The following is a 22683-nucleotide window of genomic DNA, read 5'->3' as shown; positions in this document are numbered from 1 at the left end:
GTTCATTCAGTGAGAGCTCTGCTACCTACAACTGCATGGATGTGCTTACTCAGTCCATCTTCCCACCAACAAATTGATTGTAAACAGAATGACATGGGCTTTGTTTTGGTCAGTTCAAAGAGACTGAGATTGAGGGCACGGAGAACAACGCAGGCTCATTCAGAGGCATAGGTTTTCTCTGCCTCACTGACTGCACTGACTAATTTAGCTGTCAGAGGTTATCGACTAGAGAGAAGCCTGTGTGCATGAATAGACCATCTAATTAAAGTGCTAATTTTTAACTCTTGATGCTGTTACACTTGTACATGGTTAACAGATCAGTGCTTTATGTTTATCTCAGTTTGCTTAATGACTTTGAGCTGTGTATCTTTTTAACTGGGTAAATGATTCTGAGCATAGCGACATGGCTCAGGAGGAGAAGGGGGAGGCATACCTTCAGAAAGCTCATTAACTTAATCTCTGGCTCAGTTCAGCGTACTAAGTGAAGAAGATCTAATTTCAGTTAATGGCAATAATTACCTGAAGGCTTGTTGTTTTTCTGGAGTGAGTGGCTAATGTCAGATACTGCCACATCACGTTACTTCAGGAATTCTGTTCCTGTTCCTGTGCTCTCGCCATTTTAAGTGAAACTGAGCAAGAACGTTTGCATCATAAGAGCTGAAGTCCTAACATTAGAGCCTGCAAGAATGTGCTTTTTTCCCACAACTTACATACCAGCTTTTTGGCCTGCTGTTGGAATGCTGCATGCTGGTAATAGGGCAGAGATTTGTGCATTAAGGCTGGCAGGGTGCTTCAAGGCATCAGTTGACCACATCATATGGAGAATTAAAGCAATGAAAGAACTTGCCGTTTGCGAAAAAGCTTGTCTCTGTTTTTGAGATGAACATCACATTCCTGTTCATTACCTTATCTGGCTTTTTAATTTTCAGCTGCCTGCTGAGTTTGGAGCCTGTTGCATGGATGATATGCAAATGAAATAATAGTCAAATCTTGCAAATCTTGAAGTGAAAAATACCAAAAGTGTTTACGAGAGTTATTACTGTCAAATGTCTGGCTTTGTGCTCATCTTCTAGAACAGGCCCATCTTGCCTCAAGGGCCTCTCTGAGCCAGACGTTGTTCCTACAAACATCTGGATTCTGCTGTCAACATTTATCGTCTTTTGTCTGAAAGGTAATAGTCAAGGACTCGGGGTGCCCTAAGGTGATTTTTGTAGATCTTCTTTGCTTAGCTAGCAACTCGTAGGGGGTTTCTCATAGTCCTTTACAGAGCGACAGAGCTGTACATATGGCTCACTCCACAGGGTGCTATGTTTCCAGTTCCGCTCTTCACCCAGCAGCACCTGGTCATGATCAGGATGCAAAGCCCCAAGTGATTGTACTCTTCTAGTTTATCATTATCCTGTCAGAGCCTGACTTCAGTTTGGTTAAGCTTTCCCTCCTGCACACTTTTCAACAAAACTCACAGCAGGGGTTTAAACAGTACACCTCTCGCCACACTTCTTGCAAGCTGCGATGCTTATGTTGATGTGACAAAAGTCTTTCAGCAGTTCTTTTTTATCTCATAATGGGCTACACAGACCACAGGCATCGCCTCACCCTCATGGTCAAGCTCATATGTTTTGACTTGGAACAGGACCACCATCTGCAGCTCTTAATGAACTTAGAGAACCCCAGAGGACTTTGATCTGTGTTTGATAAATAAGACCATGTGCTCATAAGCTAAACTGAGTAGTGTTTTAGTAGCAAGCTCATTGTTCAAAACAGTCATTTTTCCAGCGTGTAGGATGCTTGAGCTGTTTCACACTGACATCACTCTCATTCTCTTACTGAATCACAGGAAACGTAAAGCGATTGTTTAGCCAAAAAATGTACACAGTGTTCCCCTTTTACCCCAAATATAGTCAATCATCTAAGACATGTTCTTCTTTAGTTCTGTGCTGGATCTACAAGGCTAATGTAGTGGACAAGTAATTGAAGCTCATAGCTGTCATTTAGCATTGTGCTAACTCTGCACCAAATCATCACAGATTTGCATCAAACTTTTAGGCAAACTCAAACAGATTTGCTAATGTGGCTTCTGACACTGTATGACATACTGTTAGCTATTAAAATGAACAAAAGAGTATAGCACAGCTAAAACAGCTTTAGCAGTTGCATCGTAAAGCCAAAATTTTGTTTGTAATTTTGTCTGTTTTTGTTACTTTGTTACATAAGCAAAAGCATTAGAGAACAGTTGACAACTTTTGAGGTGATGATTGACTGGTGGCTGTTAGCTTCCATTATTTATTAGCTACATTAGCCTTGTAACTCCAGTGAAAACTAAAAAAGCAAATGTCAGACACCAAACATGTTCTGGTTGATGCAAATGGAAAACTTACATTTACTCTTGCTCTTACGTTTTTTTTATTTTAGCCCAAATCAAAACTTTATCTGCCAGATTTAAATAATAAGTGTTATTTGAATACAAGTAATCTCAGTGCATTGTCCCCTAAACTGGAAGGGCTTTTATTTTGCCACAATTAGCACACAGGCTTTTGCTCACTTGCTACTTCTAAAACTCATTGTTTACTGGCCTCTTGGGTCACTAAGGATGAGGAAGACAGAGTCTTACATCAGCCTCAGACCTCTACCTGGTCCTGTCAGAATTTTAGCCAAGCAAGCTTGTTGTTTTTATCATGCTTTAATAGATGACGCTGCTTCAGTAGAGTGTGTCTATGAATGGCATCTGTTGTCATTTTCTCCGACGCCAGCTAAACTAATGAATGTGTGAATGGGATCATTAGATAACTGTCTTGCTCACAAACCCACCCTGACGCTGAAGAATGGGACATTGTGGTTACTCATGTGCAGTTTGATGTCTGAGACATTGCTTTATGATAGTTTTGAGAAGCTTTTGGCCTAAAATCCAAAGCTCATCCATGACAGAGAAGTACATATAGGGAGTTAGGCAAAATAAACTTTTTTCCCCAGATTTTTTCAGATTATATCAACATTACATATAAAAACTCAGAAAACACGTGTGGGTTCACTGGTAATTTGGATAGTAAATAAAATGGCTCCATTTGTGTTGTAGACATTGTGACTCCTGGTTCCCATCACCACCACTGTAAAGAAATCTGAGTCTGTAAGTTCCTCTACAATAAACCATTTCACATCAAACTACTCTGAATGACTGTTCACAGCACTTTACATTGAATTATGCAGAAGCATTGAAAAATCAAGCCCTTTAAGCTTTTACGCTTTGCCACAAGCAAGATGAGCGGTTCTGTCGCCATCATGATGTACATTTGTTTATGCTGCAACAATGACAGTGGAGCTCTGTACAGCACAGAAAATTCATGCAGTCATTTTAAACTTTCGAACTTGATTTTCAAGATGGTAATAATGTGTATGTGTGTGTGTGTGTTCATTTTCAAAACTTGATGTGGAGTATTTTTTGGCCTGTAAAAATCAGACTTAGTGTAAACAGGCCTTAAGGTTTAGTTGATACCAAAAAAAGGTCAGTTTTAGGCAGTATCAAGTTTGTGACAAACAGCTGGAGCAGAATTCTCCCTCTTCCTTACACAGAAAGTTTGTATTTTTGGGGTCTTCCTATTCGCTAGGGGTTTGTGCTTTAAGACATTACAAAATTCTTTTAGTGGGTCTGTCTCAGGGCCTTGAGAGACGTTTTTCTCTGTCTGTATTGCAAAGGTCAAATGGCGTGTTTTGATAAGGGGTCCTGCTATTTTAGAGTAGTCTGTGTGGGCAGACTTGCTTTATTTTACCTCTCTCTTGAGGTGACCTACACTGAATCCTCTTAGGGGAAATAAAAACCGAAAGCCGCTCTGTAATAAAACAGGAGAATTTGCTGACATCAGTGTTGTTGGGTGAAAGTCATTTCCTTTTAAGGCAAAGTGTTGTTTTCCCAGAAGGTTCCAACTTATTTCTCTCATTTGGTTGGTGTATAAAGTATATATTGTACTGGACTTGTATTGCTTGTATTATATTGAAAGCAAGGACATATTCTAAGAAACTGTATCTCTTGTGTAGTATCTGCACAGTTTGCTCACAGTCTTAATTGTCCTATATTATGATGCATACCAGTGTAGTCTTTATGAGGAGAGGGTTTTGTGTTTTCTGTTCTCATGTCAAGTCTTGTTCTTAAAGAAACCCCAAATGACCTTATTTCTCTAAACAAACTGACAATGTCAAAAACATTTTCTCCAAAAAATGCTACGATTTCTAATGATGAATGAATACTGTCCCTTTGGGTATTATGCAAAACCATTCTAACTGGTGGTTCCAGTTTCATTCATTCTTAGTGATGTTAGCGTTCCCCATCAGCCTAATAACATGCTTTTCTAACTGGGTTCCTTCCCCGCGGCCCAAATATTACCTTCATGTCTTTCCCTTCCCTTTACCCTCACATCTTTCCTTGTGTCATATATCTATTTAATTGAATTCTTCTCCCTCCACAGAACAGAGCGGTGTGTCACTTCTGCAGCTGATTGGTGAACCTCTACCCGATGGCATCGACAAGATCTACGGACCAGATAACAACCCTGGCTACGTGTTCGGCCCGAATTCCAACACAGGTCAGCTGGCCCGTGCACACCTGCCCAACCCTTTCTACCGTGACTTCTCACTTCTCTTCAACCTGAAGCCCACCTCCACCAAAGCGGGCGTCATCTTCTCCATCACCGACTCTTCCCAGAAGATCATGTATGTCGGGGTGAAGCTGTCAGCCGTGAAGGCAGGAAAGCAGAACATCATGCTCTTCTACACGGAGCCGGATTCTCAGACTTCCTATGAGGCAGCCAGCTTCAGCGTGCCCTCCATGGTTAACTCCTGGACCCGCTTCTCCATCAGTGTGCTGGATGACCAGGTGTCCCTCTATCTCAACTGTGACTCTGACCCCCAGGTGCTCCGCTTTGAACGTTCCCCAGATGAGATGGAGCTAGAATTAGGAGCTGGGATCTTTGTGGGACAAGCTGGAGGAGCCAATCCTGACAAGTTTCTGGTATGTGTACCCCGCAGTAGTGCCTCTTCCCAATTATAGCAGATAGACTGAGGAGAGCTGCTATAGTGAAGCGTAACTGTAGCTGGTAATTAAAGTTTTGTTTTTGAGAAAGCAGACGGTTTGTCCTAGCCGAGGCAAGCATGCGAAACAAACGGAAACCACTGCGCCTGTCATGATTCTTGGTTGATTTGATTGTTTAAATTGGCCTCCTTTACATACTGTAGGCCATACAGGTCGGGTCATCACTGGAACCTACGGAAGCAGAGGAGTTAATTGAGCTTTCAAAACCGCAGGGAAGCAATTGGCTCCTGCAGGCTCTTCATGTGTAAATCTTGTGTTTGGCCCTAAGAACTTAAAAAGCACAGAAAAAAGTGATTCATTGAATTATCTTAATTCGAATTATTTCCAAGTGAATAAAATTGATTTTACATGTGGTACTGGGCAAAAGTCAGAGAACCCCGGCATTTATTTTGTTTCCAGTCAAAACAGCAATTAAGTAAAAGTTATTCATTATTTTAGCATAAAAAATGTATGTAACAGCAAATTCTACAGAATACACATCAACTAAATATAATAACTAATGTTCAGTATTTAGTGTGTCTACCTTTCATCTTTATTACAGCTTCCTTTCTTTTCAGGAGACTTGCTTTCAGTTTTTTAGGGAAATCTATAGGGATATTTCTGCACACCTCCAAAGTTCAGTCTTGGAAGCTGATTTAGCGTTTTCTGCTTCTCACAATCCAAGTAATTGAAAACACATTCAGTGATGTTGAGCTCTGGACTCTGGGGTGGTCAGTCTATTGTTCTGAGAACATTAGCAGCTTCTTTGTTTGATATGTCTGTTACCCTTTCTCAGTGAGGGCTTCTTGACAGCTACACATCCTTTCAGACTCATAGTGTTGAGTTGTCTTCTCACAGTGGAAGGATGGCCAGAAACTCGTGTGGATTTTTTCAGATCTGAAGCAAAAGTGGAGCTTAATTTTCTCCTCTCTCTCAAAGATGAAAGCTTTAAGTGCTGTTTATCTGATGCGGACAGTTTTATTGGTTTACTTGCATCTTGCACTTGGTCTTGCATGAATCACTATAAATTCATAAGTCATGTAGTTATGATACTGAGGAATGAGGTGTGGTGCCACATACGGAGCCTTGAGAGCTTAAGGTGTTCATATGTCTATTTAATGTGATTTTGTCCAGAGTCAGCCCACATTAGTCCAAGCCTCTAAATTGTTAGTATTACACAGAGTTTGGAAGATCTGTAGAACGTTGTTGGGAAGTTCTGTTCATGAAAAAGTCCAGTATTCTGTGAATATCTCTCAAAAATATTGTTTCAGATCATGTAATTCAATACAGTCCTGAAAAGGGGAGATGCAGAACACCATAGGCTGTTCGTTTTCAAGCCTTATGCTCCACTCCAGGATGCGGAAATACAGCACCAGCGGGGCCAGCCTCCATATGGCCTGCTGTAGTTTTGAGAAGGGTCTGATTGACCTTCTTGATCTGTGAACAAGAGCAACTGCAGTCCTTTAGCCAGATTAAATCTTTGCAAGCTGCAGTGGTTTCCTGATCTGTATGTGACAGAGTACCTTTTCCCCTGTAAGGTAGATTTTACAGCAAAACCGTAGCACTTCGTGATTTGTGATTTACTAGGTTTTCCCAGTAAACCGCTATAAATTCAGGTTTACTGTCCCTTTGCACAATGCATAGGTTGTTATTCAAGTCACTGCACCATGAATTTCCATTTCTTCACATCGTTTAGAAATGTAAGAGGAATAATGCAAGTTATGAAAATCCATTTCTTAGTACTAGACTTAATACATTTCTTAATACTGACTCACACAAAAATGGTCTAACGTGAACCATGTAATTGAATTTATGTAGATATATGTAGACTTGGTTATGGGCAGACAGGGTCTTTGTTTTTAAACTAGCTGCTTACATGCTTACAATTATGACAATTATGGACTTTCATGCAGGTAAAAAAAGAACTAGTAGTTTGTCTGCAGTAAGAACTGAGCATGAAAATGCCCTTTCAGTCAGACAGTTGGACCACACTGAGTCTGGATGGTTATCTCCCTACTACCTATTAGCCATGGCAGCACTGTCCTCCTGTCTGCCCATAACCATAGTGAGGCGACCGGCCTGGCGGGAATGCTCCTCTTTCTGTGCAGGACCATGCTTTGACAATAGGCATTCAGGAGCAGATGGATGGGATGCGCCCCTGTATGACTCCTCTGATCTCACCATGTTTCATGTGGTCTAAGGAGGCCTCGTAGAGTGATGTCAGTAATGGCCCCATAAGTAGTCGGCCATCATAATTACAGGCTTCATTAGGCCGGATATGATTACTGTACTCTTGCTCTCATTAGAGCCGTGTGTTAATCGGCAGATCTGTGGCTTCGTATGAACTGGGCTGAGATTGGGGCTGTAAGGGGTTCTCATCGGGGGTCAGGGTGCGCAACAAAGGCTCAATTAAGGCATCATAAAGCCCCCTTTGACTGCATTCCCAGGCTAAACCTTTGACCTAAACCTTGGGCATTCAGTGTGGGAGAAAAGTCCTGTTGGTTTTTGAAGATAAGTTCCTGTTAGTGTCAACCCGTCCCTACCCTCGTTTGGAGAAGGTTTTAATGAGACAGTGGTGAAGCAGCTGTCCATGCGTGTTGGGCTTATGGGGCTTTAATGGGCTGTGTCATGTTCTTCGGGAGATGCTAGTCTGAATGGCATCACAGTTAGGGAAGTAATTGTGATGAGGTCCATGAAGGGGAATCCACCCCGGGGAGTCAATGGGAGCTATGCTTTTGAAGTATGAAACATCAGACACATGTTATGGACTGATTATGAGGGCTTGTGGCCTCACACTCTGGAGCTTGCGAGGAAAACAGGAAGAATTTGACACTAATACATACTGGTACATGTGATGTCACACCTGATAGTTCAAAAAGCACCTGCTCACCTGTTTGCGTGTTTGCATTCCAGGGTGTTATTGGAGATCTGAAGGTTGTGGGAGACCCTCGTGCAGCTGAACGGCACTGTGAGGAGGATGAGGATGACTCAGATGCAGTAAGTTCAATAGCACCTCTAACATGAGCCAGGAAGACCCATAATCACACTCTCACTCACTCTTTATGGCATTCTTTGGCCCAGTTACACTTCCATCATGCACTCAAATGGAGCTCAGTAGAGATTCTGTGAGAGACTTGATGTGTGTCTGGGAATCAGCTTAAACTCAACTACTTAAACTCAAATTATGTCTCAGTAATATCTAATTTAAAGTGTTGGATGTCTTATTTAAAGTGTTGGACACTTTGGATCTATACATTATGGATATTCAGGGGTAAAAGTGACCAGGTTTTACTGGAAGAACACTAGTTTCTCCTTTTTTTTAGGGGAGTGGAGGGAATTGTATCATCAAAATATACCATTTGATTTTTTCAAATATAGTGCATGTCCTAAACTCAAAATATATAGAAGATAAATATGAGGTTTTTATGTTAAAGTTATAATGAATGCTTAACTGTTTATTCTCAGACACTTGACTTTTCTTTACCTGAGCATCTCTGACATCTTTGACTAAAGCTGAAAGAGCAAAAAACGCTTAAACTCTACATGTTGCCAGCAATGGTAATCTTAATTGATTAAGATTAGTTGATACATTAGTTAAATCAAAATGTAATCCTCAGTCCTTAAACCTATTTATTAAGAACAGTGAAAAAGGGAACATATATTTTGAAAAAAATTTGAAAATTATAAAGCCATTTTCTAAATGTTTAACAAAGAACACAATATAAAACATCTCCTAAAGTTTATTGTAACTTTCACTGATGCTACCAAACAAGCTTTTCATCAAGGCAGAAAAATAACTGTTTTTAGACATCAAATGCAGAGTAAATGGCTGACATTTGTAGGCTAGTTAGCTCAATATCAGTCATTATTCCCCCTTTGGGTTGCAATGGCTGATGTGAGAATTCATCATGCTTAAAATTAGCTCAGATTTTCAACATACAAATGAATTGTGAAAACAGACTACTGCAGAATGCATTACCATGGAGACTAAGTGGGCGGACCCTACTGCACCACAACTTTCCATTGGCTGAATGGGCTGTAAGCTGGACATGGCATGCATTCAACACGGATTTGTTGATACACATTCCTTAGAAACAGTGCAGTTTTTCCTATAAAAACAGCTACCTAGAAATCTGAGTATTTTATAATGACCATAATACATTGTACAATCATAGAACAGCATCTTAGAAATATGTTACATATCTTCAGAGTAAAACCTCCGTGCTTATAAAAGAGTCATCGGCTAGACCTACTGAGGTTTGCAGTTTCAGTTAACCTGTCACATCTGTTCAGTACAAACAAGAGTGATAGTGTTGACATTTCGGGTCAGTGTAATGTCAGTGTGGAATTGAGAAGTATTGTAGAACTTGGTGAAGTGTTCAAAAGTGAATTAAAAAATATCCAAATGTGCTCTTCCAGCAGTGATAAGAGCAGATATGGTAAGATATCCAAAGTTCTATATTTTGTAGGGTTTACATTCTGCAAGGCCTGTCTTTTAAGGGGAAGAGACAGTCATTGTGGGCTGATATATATCAGCCCTGTGGCTGGCAGTATGTGGAATTTACCCATATATTTTAAAAGAATGCTTTGCCTCCAGTAGATTCTCCATAGACTGAACCCTTAACACTAGCCAAGATCTGTGGTCTGTACAGAGTTGAGCAGAATACTGAAAAAGTAATAATGGCTATACACTTAATGAACATTAATAAATGTATTCAATATCATATTCTGTTACAATATGTAAAAAGTAACATATTCAGAATACATGCTAATAAAGCACATGATCTTTTTTCCCAAATTCACACTGTTCCTCATTGTTACTATTGTCACCTTTCTTTATGTGATTATTCTGTTAATATGTTTCATGAAACATTTGCCTACAGTTTGAATAAGGTTTTGAAATTCTCAACTTTTATGTCTCTGCATCACCTGCTTCAGTCCTCTGTTGCTCCCACAATCCCATGAGTCCAGTGCAACACTGATGCTAAGGTTATCACTCACGAACGTGTCCCCTACTGAAGAGATTGTCAGTTTGATCATTCCTTTAAAGAGCTTAGTAATGCTGAAATAAATAACTGGATCATCACAGTGATTTATCAGTCCACTCAGGCTTTAGCAGAAACTTCAGTGTTTGCAAAGAAGCCATGTGTTGAGTTCCTCTTTAGAGTTTGTCTAATAAGCATTTTTGTTACACACTGAAACCAGGCTTTAATAAATAAATAAGAACTGCTTTTTTAGTGGATAAGTGTTCTTAAAATATTCTCTTAAAAATATAACAATAGCTATATTGTGAACACTGCCTTTTCAAAATTTTACATGGACTGAATACAGATGCTTAATATCTATATTTTGAATATGTATTCTAAATGCTTGTGTTCTGTTACATCCTAAATCTGGGCCTGCAGATATCAAGATAACACTGATTAAATGCTTGCATTTCATTGTGAAAAAGATTAAGAAATGTTGTTCATTTCAGTCTCTCTCTCTCTCTCTCTCTCTCTCTCTCTCTCTCTCTCTCTCTCTCTCTCTCTCCTCACCTACAGGCCTCTGGTGATTATGGAAGTGGTTATGAAGGCACTCACACAGTCTCGGTATTGTTTTTCATTTTCATTCATTTTCCTTTGACCACTCCTTTGTATTTGTAACCCTGAGACCTCAGTCTCTCTCACTCAACCTCCACATATTCCCTCCACTCAAAACATCATCAGACAGCACAGCATCCTGAGATTCTGGGCTATTTCCAGAGCGTGTGTGCTGTGTGAGTTTTGGCAGAGCTGTCGGCTATACAGACTCTTATCTTCAGGCAGCGGGAGGGCAGGGGGGCAGGGGGGCTATTCCGGCCCTGAAGGGCCAGAGTAGAGCATGGTTTGCTGATTTCCCTGCACTAACTGATGAGTTGAATCAGGTGTGTTTGAAACTCACAGGAAACTCACTAAACTGTGCTGGACACCCCTGTTCTGGAAGGAATCCCAGTCAAACACTTCTCAGATATAAAACGCATTCAGACTCAGATACTACACCATATGTGGTTTGAAATGAACCCTGCAAACCCTGATACCCACAGCTTCTGCCTGAACACGCCAGGCCCAATTACAGAGGATAGGAAAACCAGGTGGTTCCTCATTACTGAAGACAAGACTCCTCTGCCTCAGCGTCTGCTTTGTGTATTTTTTTCTTTTTTACTAGACTGGTTTCTCCATCAGTGTAAAAGCACAGTATGTTCAGAAAAGTGAAGGTTTGGCTCATGCTGAATTGAGCAGGTCCAACCGCTCTGACTGTGAAGCCTTATCATGGGGGGCTTTCCTTTTTACTAGAGGAGCATCGATCATGAATTTTAGTGGCCAATTCTGATTTCTTTGCAGCCTAATTGGTGATGGCCGATTTTTATTTACATTTAAAAGAAAAAAATAAATAAAAAGCTTACACTGTGAAGGGTAAATGAACACATGAAACACACTAACACATTTCCAGGACCTGATATTGACCAAACATGTAATATGAACCACAGTATTTGCTCTGTAATGGGTCCAATCTCAATTTTAGTTGCCTGTTTAAATAACATGAATCAAATAATCGAAAGTATGAGAAAACTGGCTATTTAGGTCAGTGAAAATAAGTCATACATCCTTTACAGAGAATTCTGCACATTTTAATGCACACTTACTGTTTATATCTTCAGTTTAACATATTTGGGGATACAAAAAACATAAACGTGTGACCTGTGCAGAAGATAAGTATATTTTTTAATATAATATAATATGTTTTATTTTTATCCAATATGTTAAATTCTATACTATAGATTATGTCTGTATTTTCACTTAGAACACCAACCAAACATGTCTATGGACCAGGAGTGTCCAAACTTTTGCATACAACTATATTTATTAGTGTTATATAAATCAACTTTAAAAGCTTTCAACAGCTGGTACTGAACACAGAGACAGTGGCTTCATTCTTTTCCAATTAGCCTTCTACATATGACGAGTCTGAACAAGCTCCTGAAGGAAAGGGAGAAGGTGTTGTATTTAGAAATGGCACAGAGCAAACTTTCCATTGTCTTCCACTGGAATTAGTTCCTGATTAATGGCCTCTTCCCCCGGGGGCATTTTCCTCGCTCATTTCACAGTGAATGAAGCCATACGGTGACTCGTGTCTGCGGCAAAGACACCCGATGGGTGTGAATTCTTGTAGTCTCCTGAGCATGACTGCGCCATCTGCATGCTGCTTCACGTAATCTAATATTGCTGGATGTTTTTTTTTTTTTATTTCTATAAATAAATAAAAGAAGGGAAAAAAGGGAGTCTTCATCTTGTGACCACAGAATGAACATGAGTTTGATCTCATTACGTTACCTCGGTGAACCCGAAATATGATTTGCAGGAGGACAAGTACAGTATGTTTCACTGGCAGCCAGTTAACAGCAGGAGGTTGTGTCAGTGTCTGGTTGTGTTTCTGTGCTGAAGTTAATAACCAGCCTGCTGAGAGGTCAGGGACTCCAAAGTGTCCCCCAGTGATGGATGGATGCATGGGCGTCTTGCCTTATTACACCTACCAATTAAGAGCTATTCAGTTTCAAGAGATGAGCCAAATTCCACACAGTGTGGATCTCCATTATAAGGAAAGTGTGCCAGATGCAAAGGGTAGTTTTTTTACTGTTCTTATTTGTTTATTGATTTATATATTTATTTTTGGTAACTGAGGTGGCGTGAGCTTCATTTTCCATTCGCTGCATAGTCTCCCTGAAACGTTCATCTGCTTAGAGTGAGCTATGAGTGGAGCTTGGTCAGTTATCTCTGTCTTGCAGAGCAGTAAGGAGGGCCGAGTATTCACTTTGATGGCAGATGTTCAGCAGGCCGTTCCTCATCTCCTGTTCACCCCTCAGCCCACATTCCTCCCCTTGATCCCTCTCTGTAGGCTAAAATACATACCGTCAGCATCCCCTCACAGTGGGACACTAAAGTCCACTCCAGTCCAACCTCAGTGGCCTTGTAGGAGCACCAGAGGAGACCAGACTCATTTCTGCTGTTTGGACTAAGCTGTTAGTGTCCCATGACAGCCTTAAAATAAATTTGTGCTCTCTCTGTCTGTGCACTTCACAACCCCTCCGATAGATTCAGCTGTAAAGGGCCCGTATCATGGAAAAAACATGTTTCCATGCTTTATTGAAAGAAAAGCGTTTGATGTAGTAAGTAAACAAGGTTAAAATTTAAAACTGATAATTGTCTTGGTGCTGTGATGATAATCAACACAGTAACAGGCACAGAAACAACCTTGTTTAGTTCTAAGGTATGAAGTGAGGTTGGAAAATAAAACGTAAAAAGGAATTACAACTATTTCTGATGCATAAATGTTACAAATGGGCCTAAAATATGAGAAGAATTCAAGATATGGGCCCTTTAAAGGAATACCTCACCAATAGGCAGTGCATAGATTTTATCAGTACTGTGCTGAGAATAGTCCACTACCTGAATAATGTCTGAGCAGTGGTCCTATGGTGGTCCCTTTCCATTTATTGGGGGGGAGTGCAGCAATAGATGGGCTTCATTCAATAATATATGATAGGTGCTATTGATTAAATGGCCGATGAGTGTAGGTGTAAGATAGGTGTAGCTAATAAACTGGCAACTCGGTTTTCATTCCAACAAAGAAAGAACACACGATCAGTTGTTTAAAGACTGAGACCAACTGCGCAAACAAAATAAAATAAAAAGTTAATAATAATTAATAAGTAATTCTAGCGTTAACAAGTTGGTAATACAATAGTAAAATAATCGTAACGAGTTGTACTAACCTAAAATTAAAATGAACTGCTTTTCTAATTGTTAATGAATAATAAATTAAGAGATGTGATGAATTAATAATATGTGATGTGCTTAACTTTTCTCCATCACTGAACTCATTTCTGAGCCTTTCATCAGATCTGTGCTTTATAATAGATAAACAGTATTTTGTTAGCAAGTAACACAAAAGAACATGTGATGTTATATTATCCAGCCTTGATTCTGTATAATCTCAGTATTTTTCCTGAATCTCTTCCCGAGTAACTACACTGTCTGTAGGAAGGCCGACATGTAAAAGCAACAGAACAACCATGAGTGATTTTAATACAGTGATTTAGTTATAATATCAGTGCAGTTACCTACACTATTTTAAAGAACAGATGTCATTACCTGATGTGTGATTTATGACCTCCAAGGCCATGTAGTTTCACTGTGATTACAGCCTGTAACTGTGTCTGTTCATCACACTTCGCCTGACAGTTTAAATACATAGCAGGTAAGAAACAAAGCAGAAATAAGTGAATGAGTATTTAACAGCATGAACACCATCATTTCAGCTGAAGTACTTCATTGTAATAACTCTGATATAAAACCCTATAATTATTTAAAAGAATTGGGGAGATATGTTAATTAAGCAGATGTTGTAAGAGCCTGATGTCTATTAGCTGTAAATATAAAACAAAAAATGTAAAAAAGCAACGTTCAAGCAAAATGTTACTGGATTAACAATGAAAGACAATGAATGAGGAACAGTTATCTTTTGCATAATGCTAACTGGGTCTTACCAGCTTTAATTCACAGTAAGCAGCATTATCATTATCAGTGAGGTTGTCTATTAAGTCAGCCTTCCTGTGGGGTGTCAGTGCTAGAATGAACACACAGACACAGAGCCAATGTCACAGCACAAACACAGTCTCCAACAGACAGAGGTCACATATGCAAAAAGATGGACACAGCTAAGGTATAACTGTACAAAGAAATGCCTCCACATTCAGATGAGACTGCCAGTACTGTTTGGATCATTTTTCAGTATTTGCCAGTACATACTGGATAAGCTGCAACAGAAATATCACTATCTCTCTTTCTCTTCCCCTACAGACCACAGCTTCCTCTCTCCGTCCCATTCAGGTGCCGCCAGTGACTCACACCGAGACAGGTCAGTGTTTTCACAGCCCAAAATTCAGCCCAAACTGCTCCTGCCTGCCTGTGAAGAACCCACTTACCACCACCATGTAGTGTACTATATTTAAATTCCTATATTTTCAATGTTTTGAGAAACCAAAAAGCTTTTTAAAACTTTATTTATTTATTTTACCACTTGGAGGTCTTATACTGAAAGGGAAAAGTTTGATTTGGTAGAGTCATGCTACAAGACACAATGCATGCAAGAAGTGCCAGTTAAAACTTGATTGTGGTGAAAATTTGACACCATGGGTCTGAATTGCTGTGTAATTATAGCATCGTCGGGGAAATGAAAACTTCAGCATTGCTGCTGTTTTTAAATGATGGGCAAGCCCAAGCCTCAGGCTGTCTGCAGCTGTTTATGGAGAGCATCTTCCAGTATTTAGCTCCCTCTAGTGGCAATGGCATCTTCTACAACTCAGCCTCAACTCACTGTGATTAAACTATAGTAGACTATAATAGCTTGGTAATATGTGTTAAAGTAATAAGGTCACATTGTACTAGATATACAAATGATTTTATAGTTTTACAATGATTTAAATGCTTAAGTTATTTTAAATGTAAATGTATTTATTCAAGAATATGGTGGTATTGGAACTTTAAGTAGTACAAAAGTGTGATACTAATACTAAAAGTAGTGCCAGTGTTCAAAAAGACAGTAAGTGAAATGACCATTCTGTAAACAATGAATTTAATTTAAAGAATGATTTAAGTGTTTAGGTTTAGAGATTTTTTAAGATCTAAAGTGGGCTCAGATAATAATTTTTAATAAACGTCAGGCTCAGTTGATGCTTCTGGACGAATTTCCGGCTCATATGACGGTTCTCGACAAACATCTGGCTCATATGACGATTCTCGACGAACATCTGGCTCATATGACGATTCTCGACGAACATCTGGTTCATTGGACGATTCTCGGCGAACATCTGGCTCATACGACGATTCTCGCCGAACATCTGGCTCATATGACGGTTCACGACAAACATCTGGCTCATCTGACGATTCTCGACGTACATCTGGCTCGTATGATGATTCTCGGCGAATTTCTGGCTCGCATGATGGTTCTCGACAAATATCTGGCTCAGCTGATGACAGACGAACATCGTTTTCAGCTGAAGGCAGCTTGGGAACCTCAGGTTCCTCTGACATTAGCGGAGGAACTTCAACAATATATATTGATTCAAGAAGAACTTCAAGCTCAGCTTCTGGTTCTGGGAAAGCATCAGGTTCTTCTGGTGGCTCTCACCGTACATCTGTCCCGGGCAGTGATGACCGAAGAGTTTCTGGTTCAGTTGATGAAGGACGCTACTCAGTGGAGCTCAGGCCTGGTGTTTCTGGCCCACAAGGTGGGTCACAGAGCATGAACCCCAAAGCTGCTCTGTGCTCTCCAGCGGACTTCTCTCCATGACGCTGTGCATGAATTGCTGGCATTAAGCTTTTGGAGCTTCTGGAGTGTTACTTGCTTCTAGAGGAGACAGAGTGCTGCTGAAACCATACTTCACTGATTTTTTTACATATTGCATGTAAACGCAGCATTGCTATGCAATTTCATGTTATTAAAGAGGAATTCCACCAATTTTTCAAAAATTCTGTATGAGTTGGCAGTTGAAATGTAAACAAAGTTGGTTTCATGTGAAATCACGCATTTTAGAGAAATTTACTGGTTTGATAGTGACAGGAATCATTGGTTGTCATACCTTCAGCACAAACATGGCTTCTATCCAGAATGGCCATAATAATGAAAACTGTGGTTGTTTTCTTCAGGTATTATTTTTCCTCAGAACATCCTGCACCTGCATATACCTCACTATGCTGAAAGTACATTTTAGGCAAAAACATATTGCAAAACTATCCTAAAACAGTGTCTCAGGCATTATTCAACAAATTCTTAATCATTTTGGATAATAACCTGTGAGGTAACACTTTGGCAGTCTAATTCTTTTACTCTCATCAGACTCTGAATGACTCTGTTCACTCTGTTTGACTCTGTTTTGAATCAGTGGAATTCCCCTTCTGTTATTTTGAAGAAGGTGCTGATGCTGCAGCTTAGGAGCTTCTGCCTTTGGGAATATTTCTTCAAGGAATACTTCACTGAAAAATGTTAATGTTTCTAATTATGAATGAAAGCCAAGTGAGACCAGTTAGCTTTATTGTATGTTAAACATTCGCTTTTGTGTCACTTTTATTCATCATTAGCAACATTAACATCTTTATCAGAAATGTTCCTTAAGGAATATGTTGACTTCAGGCCTAAATGGGAAGGAGGCCTGTTTATTTTGCTAAAAGAATTAGAATTCTTGATGAAGTTTTGGTTAAGAAGATGGGGCACGCTTTTCTGGTGTTCTCCCAGATGTTATGCAAGCTGCATTTCTTTTATTCAGTTGGCATTGAATCGATTGATAGTTGTGTGGCTGTCTTTGGTGTAATTCTAACTGCAGCTGATTTACAGGCCCAGTCGGTGCTCGAGGAGAGAAAGGGGACAAAGGAGAGAAGGGAGCTAAAGGAGACCGTGGCCCCGAGGGGCCCAAGGGAGACACAGGGTCCGGGACAGGATCCGGAGGCCCCAAAGGAGATAAAGTATGCTAAAAATGGCTACTTTAATTTGTTCAATGTTAAACTGATATAGAGCTAACATTAAGTGTGTAAGAGTTTGAAGTAAATGCTGTGCGGGTTTGACCACACCAGGGGATGATGCTGCTTTGTTGGAGATAGACATTTATCTTTACTGTGTGTTTTCCCAGGGCAGCCCAGGAGAGAAAGGAATGAAGGTATGTTATGATGATCATCTTACATAATCCCAATATAAACATTACTATAATCATAAAAGACAATGTGCACCTTCTAAGGTATCGCATGTTTTCTTTGTAGCATTTTCTCATATCTAGAGTACTGTGCAAAAATCAAAGGCCACCCTTCATTTATTTTAATTTCTGGTTAAAATTACCATTAAGTGTAAGTTAATTTTTCAGGAGATATTTCTGAAGAGATTAGATATAAGATAATCCACTTGCGTAGGGAAGAAGAAAGTCAAAAGAAAATAAGTGAAAAAGCAAGAATTTCCAAGACCTGACTTCAAAAAATGATAAAATACAGAGAAAATAGGACTTCTAACAAGACCTGATAGACCAACAAAGTAGTCACTATCATACAATAGTCCACAGGTGTTTCTGTCCATCCTTCTGCTGTGAGAAGACAACTCAATAGTCTGAAAGAATGGGTAGCTGCCAAGAGGTCATTAATGAGAAAAGGCAATAAACAAAAAAAGAAGAAAATTTACAAATTAAACAAAGTCCAGAGTCCAGACCTCAACGTTACTGAATTAGTTTGGAATTTTTGGATGGTGAGAAGCAGAAAATGCAACCAACTTCTGAGACTGAACTATCCCTGCAGATTTCTTTTGAAAAACTGAAAGCAAGTTTCTCAAAGAATGGACACAAGTGTGGACACACTAAATACTGAAAATTCTGGTATTATATTTAGTTCTTGAGGCTTTGGGATAATTTTAATTTAAATATACATTTTCTGCTTTTTTCCTGATGCTTAAAAATTAATAACTTAATAATTTAATGGTCATGTTGAATGATGATTAAGTGCAAGTTAATTTGTAAATTAAATAAATAAAAGGTGATCTCTGACTATTACACAGTGCTGTATGCAAGCTGTATGTACACTAATAAATCTTTCTTTTGCCTTTATAATCAGTGACCCTTTCCGCTGCCTTAAATAATCCTCAAATTTTCCTCAAATATTGCTTTAATACATGCTTAAAACTCTACCATTTGCTGAAGACTAGCCATCACCTTGCACCGGTCTGTTGCCCCACATGCACTTGTGTCTCTAAAGCCTGACTGAAGCTCACATTTTTTCTTTCAGGGTGTTGCAGGTTTTGGTTATCCTGGCCCAAAGGGTGACCAAGGACCATCTGGCCCACCAGGCCCTCCTGGCCCTCCTGGCCCCAGTGCTGACGTGGTGGAGAGAGGAGATGGGTCTGTAGTGCAGAGGGTTGCAGGACCCAGGGGACCACCAGGACCGCAAGGGCCACCAGGCCCAGCTGGGCCTGCTGGAGCTGATGGAGAACCTGTAAGTAGCCCCAAAAAATACGTAGTTCATTTTACCTTTACATCCTTACATTTTTACATGGGCTGTGGTTTTGATCATCTCCATATGCCCTTTGAGCTTGCCCAGTCTGCATTCTGTCATCACTGTTGTAAGAAAACCTTATATCTTCGTAACTATATACGACAAGGAAAGAAAATACCAATCCCTTTATCATGAAGTGTTCACAGAATGGAAAGGCCAGCTGGCTTTTTAAATGGCATGCAAACAAAAAGCAAACAAGGAGTTACAAGACTTTCTCATGATATTAATGTTATGATAAATTATTGTCAATAATGATGGTGAGCAATGAAGTGTCACACCACACCACCACACGCACTTACAAAAGGTGGTTCTTCAAGGGTTCTTTAGTAAAGAAAATGCCTCTATATAGAACCATAAACATTTAAAGTAATGTAAAGAATTTGCATGATTAAAGGGTTCTTTGCTTTGTGAAGTGTTCTTCAGACTGATGGAGAATGTGCTGAAGATGGTGCAATATAGAACCTTTTTGAAAAGGGTTCTGTATAGCACCAAAAAGCGTTCTTCTACTGTTATGATGTCAAGCTGGTAACAATAGCAGAACCCTATTTGGTGCTTTGTAAGGTTCTGTATTGCACCATCTTCAGCACACTCTCCATCAGTCTGAAGAACCCCTTCTTGATGCATAGAAACCTTTAATCATGCAAAGGATTTTTGAGTGTTCTGTCTTCACCCTTGAAGAACCATCTTTTTTAATTGAGCACACAGTATTTTTTCATTTGGTTCGGCTAGTTTCATATTGCAACGGCCAAAATTAAAATATGAATTTTCTTTGCTTGGAATTTTGTAGGAATCAGTCACTTTATTTTAACTTATCTTGGCTTATCATTGTATAAACTACAGATCTAACCCACATGTATATTATTGATGTAAATGTAATATCCTACCCTAAAGATGCTTATCCTCTTCCAAAAAGATGCCACAGAGGGTTCTTTGAGTGATGAAGAGCCTTTTGGATCCCTAAAGAACCAGAAGTGGTTTTCTGTGGCATTGAACAAACCCTTTTTTAGCACCTTTATTTTTTAAAATGTAAATATATCACAATGAAAGCAATTAAAATAAGTCTTGCTTGATCTCAGCTTCTTTATAATGGATTGGTTTAATAGTGCGTCAGTTTGATTGCTGTGTCCCACTTATATGTTCCACAGTTCATGTGCCAAAAACAAATGCATGTCTTTGTTATTATTTTATTGCTTGTCTGCCATTATAAGCTACAGTTCATACTGCAAGAATGATCTGAGCATCTGATATGATGTTAAAAGAGGCAGATTATGTGGACAGTACAGCACTGACATACTGCTAGAAAAAATAAAAAATGTGCTCAGATGTTGAAATTAGCGTAAAAACGAGTTCCTACAAGCAGGTGGAGTGGTGGGTGGAGTGTTCACACCTGTCAAAATGAACCAAAGTTAAGAAAAAATCTGACCAAAATCTACACCAAACTAGGTAGCCATAGAAGCGCCATAAGTGAAGCCAAATGAGCTTCTAATTTGAAAGACAGTTAGTGTAGCATAGCTGGTACCACCACTAGCATCTATGTGGTACTCGAGGTTTGATTCTCACTCTTAATAATAGTCTTTGGGTAAATCACCTAAAGCCACGTTCACCTGCCTCTGTAACATAATGGGGTTGTAAGCTGCTCTGGGTAAGAGCATCTGCCAAGTGGCATAAATGTAAAGAGGATGCTTATAGTGCTGCAATGTTTAGTGTTTACCTTACCCTTCAGTACCTGAATCAGTTGCACTGGGGAAGGGGAAAACTCTGCTGTGGCCTCCTGAACTAGAAGTGAAAAACACCAGCTGAGAATAATTGCCATTGTTTATTGGTTCTTCTTGAACTTGAAGCCCTTTATTCATGACAAGAATGTCCTCATCCTCAATGTGACGCAGGTCACTATGTGTGTAGTATTTACTAATGTATGCGCTGCTCATTTATTAGTGCCGTACAGAGGGCAGTGCCTATGTCAGTACTCTCTGGTGTCATGCCCAGCGAATGCAATTAATGTAACTGTAAGTGCGTGTCATGAAGGCACATTGTATTCTGCCCTTGAGACGTGGAGCATAATGCATGGGGCGCCTCAGACACTGTTGGTCATATCTGGACAAATGTGCCATATAAATATTCCTCCTTCTGTGCTTTTATAGGGTGACCCTGGTGAAGATGGAATTGCTGTAAGTTCTCCTGAGTAATGCATTCCATAATGGAACACTTATACAATGTGGACGTGGGGTCAAGTGCATTTCTCTGTGTTCAAATGACTATCTTCCTATTCCATCTCATCCATTTTCCATGTATTCTTTTCCTCCTGACTATACTTTATACTGTATAAGGCAAGAGGCATTATACAGTCAAAGGCTCCTGGCTCTGAAGGACCACAGCACTGCACAATAACTACTGTAGCATAATAGATTTGACGTTATAATGGCTTGATAATAGGCTGATGACTACTTAAAACAGGTAATCTCGTACTGTGTGGTGCTGAGGTTCTGCAGGACTAGTGTCCATCTCTGGTATGGGGGAAACTATCATGATTAACAAGCAAGAAAAATAATATTACATTTCTTGGTGCTGCTATTAACCTACTGAGCTATTTCCATTGGCAAACAAAATTATATTTACTCTCATTGCAATATAGGGATCATTTCATTATGGATTGCATTCACTTCTACAATGAAGCAAAAAAATCAAATCACTTTGACCTATAGTCTCTCTCATAAATTTTTAGGGCCCAGCTGGACCCCCAGGTTTCCCAGGAACCCCAGGAGACCCTGGACTTAAAGGAGACAAAGTGAGCATGAGTTTTCATCATTAAAATATGATTTAATGCCAAAGTCAAGAGTTGCCAAAACAGAGTAGGATCCATCAAGAATGGTAAAAAGTACATGGTAATCATTTTAGTATGTTGTTCTTATTAATGTTCTAATGTCTTTGTTAGTTGAGTACCAAAAACTAGTCTGCTAGTTGTAATTATTTCTGATTGGTTTACTGAAAAATACAATGTAGGAGTGAATCTGCTGTATGAAAGTCTCTGCCTGAATAACTGAATACTATCACATTTTCAGGGTGACAGGGGTGAGGGCCAGCCAGGACCCAGGGGACCACCAGGGCCCCCAGGACCGCCAGGACCACCATCTCGCTCAGACCGGCCTGTGAGTTCTTTGTAGAGACTGAATATTTCAGTGGCTCGTGTTGGATTTCTGTTACGGTTGCACACTTAGAGAAACTAGAGGAATGTTTTAGTATTGAATCTTCTGTGTTTTACCTGCAGACATTTGTGGACATGGAGGGCTCTGGTTTTGGTGATCTGGAAGCTGTGCGGGTAAGTTAATGTTAGCATTTGTGTGGATATTTACAGCCACAGGCATGAATAACTGAACGTCAAGGGTCAGTTTTCCAAATGTGGATTTAGCCTAGTCCTGGACTACACAGCATTCTGAATGGAGATTCTCAATTGAAAGGAAAAGTTAGTCTAGGACTAGTCTCAATCCTTGTCTGAGAAACCAAAAGTGCATCACTTGTTGTCCA

General features: G+C 39.7%; 1 protein-coding gene across 5 annotated transcripts in view; it reads left to right on the top strand.

Moving 5' to 3' along the window:
* Positions 1-22683, top strand: part of col18a1a (collagen type XVIII alpha 1 chain a) — a 107256-nt gene that overhangs the window by 67669 nt on the left and 16904 nt on the right. For 4 of the 5 annotated variants that reach the window (XM_036569829.1, XM_036569820.1, XM_036569801.1 and 1 more), the window contains 11 exons: positions 4458-4999; positions 7973-8056; positions 10603-10650; positions 14938-14995; positions 17471-17598; positions 17763-17789; positions 18895-19101; positions 21303-21329; positions 21884-21946; positions 22221-22307; positions 22427-22477. In XM_036569829.1, the coding sequence (XP_036425722.1) occupies positions 4458-4999; positions 7973-8056; positions 10603-10650; positions 14938-14995; positions 17471-17598; positions 17763-17789; positions 18895-19101; positions 21303-21329; positions 21884-21946; positions 22221-22307; positions 22427-22477 (1322 nt within the window). The remainder of the gene's footprint in view (positions 1-4457; positions 5000-7972; positions 8057-10602; positions 10651-14937; positions 14996-17470; positions 17599-17762; positions 17790-18894; positions 19102-21302; positions 21330-21883; positions 21947-22220; positions 22308-22426; positions 22478-22683) is intronic. The other variant, XM_036569811.1, reaches the window with a different exon arrangement.

Source organism: Colossoma macropomum, unplaced genomic scaffold (assembly GCF_904425465.1).
Source record: "Colossoma macropomum unplaced genomic scaffold, Colossoma_macropomum, whole genome shotgun sequence".
NCBI lineage: Eukaryota > Metazoa > Chordata > Actinopteri > Characiformes > Serrasalmidae > Colossoma > Colossoma macropomum.
The sequence above is the reverse complement of the archived record's forward strand: the minus strand, read 5'-3'. Positions and strand labels throughout refer to the sequence as shown.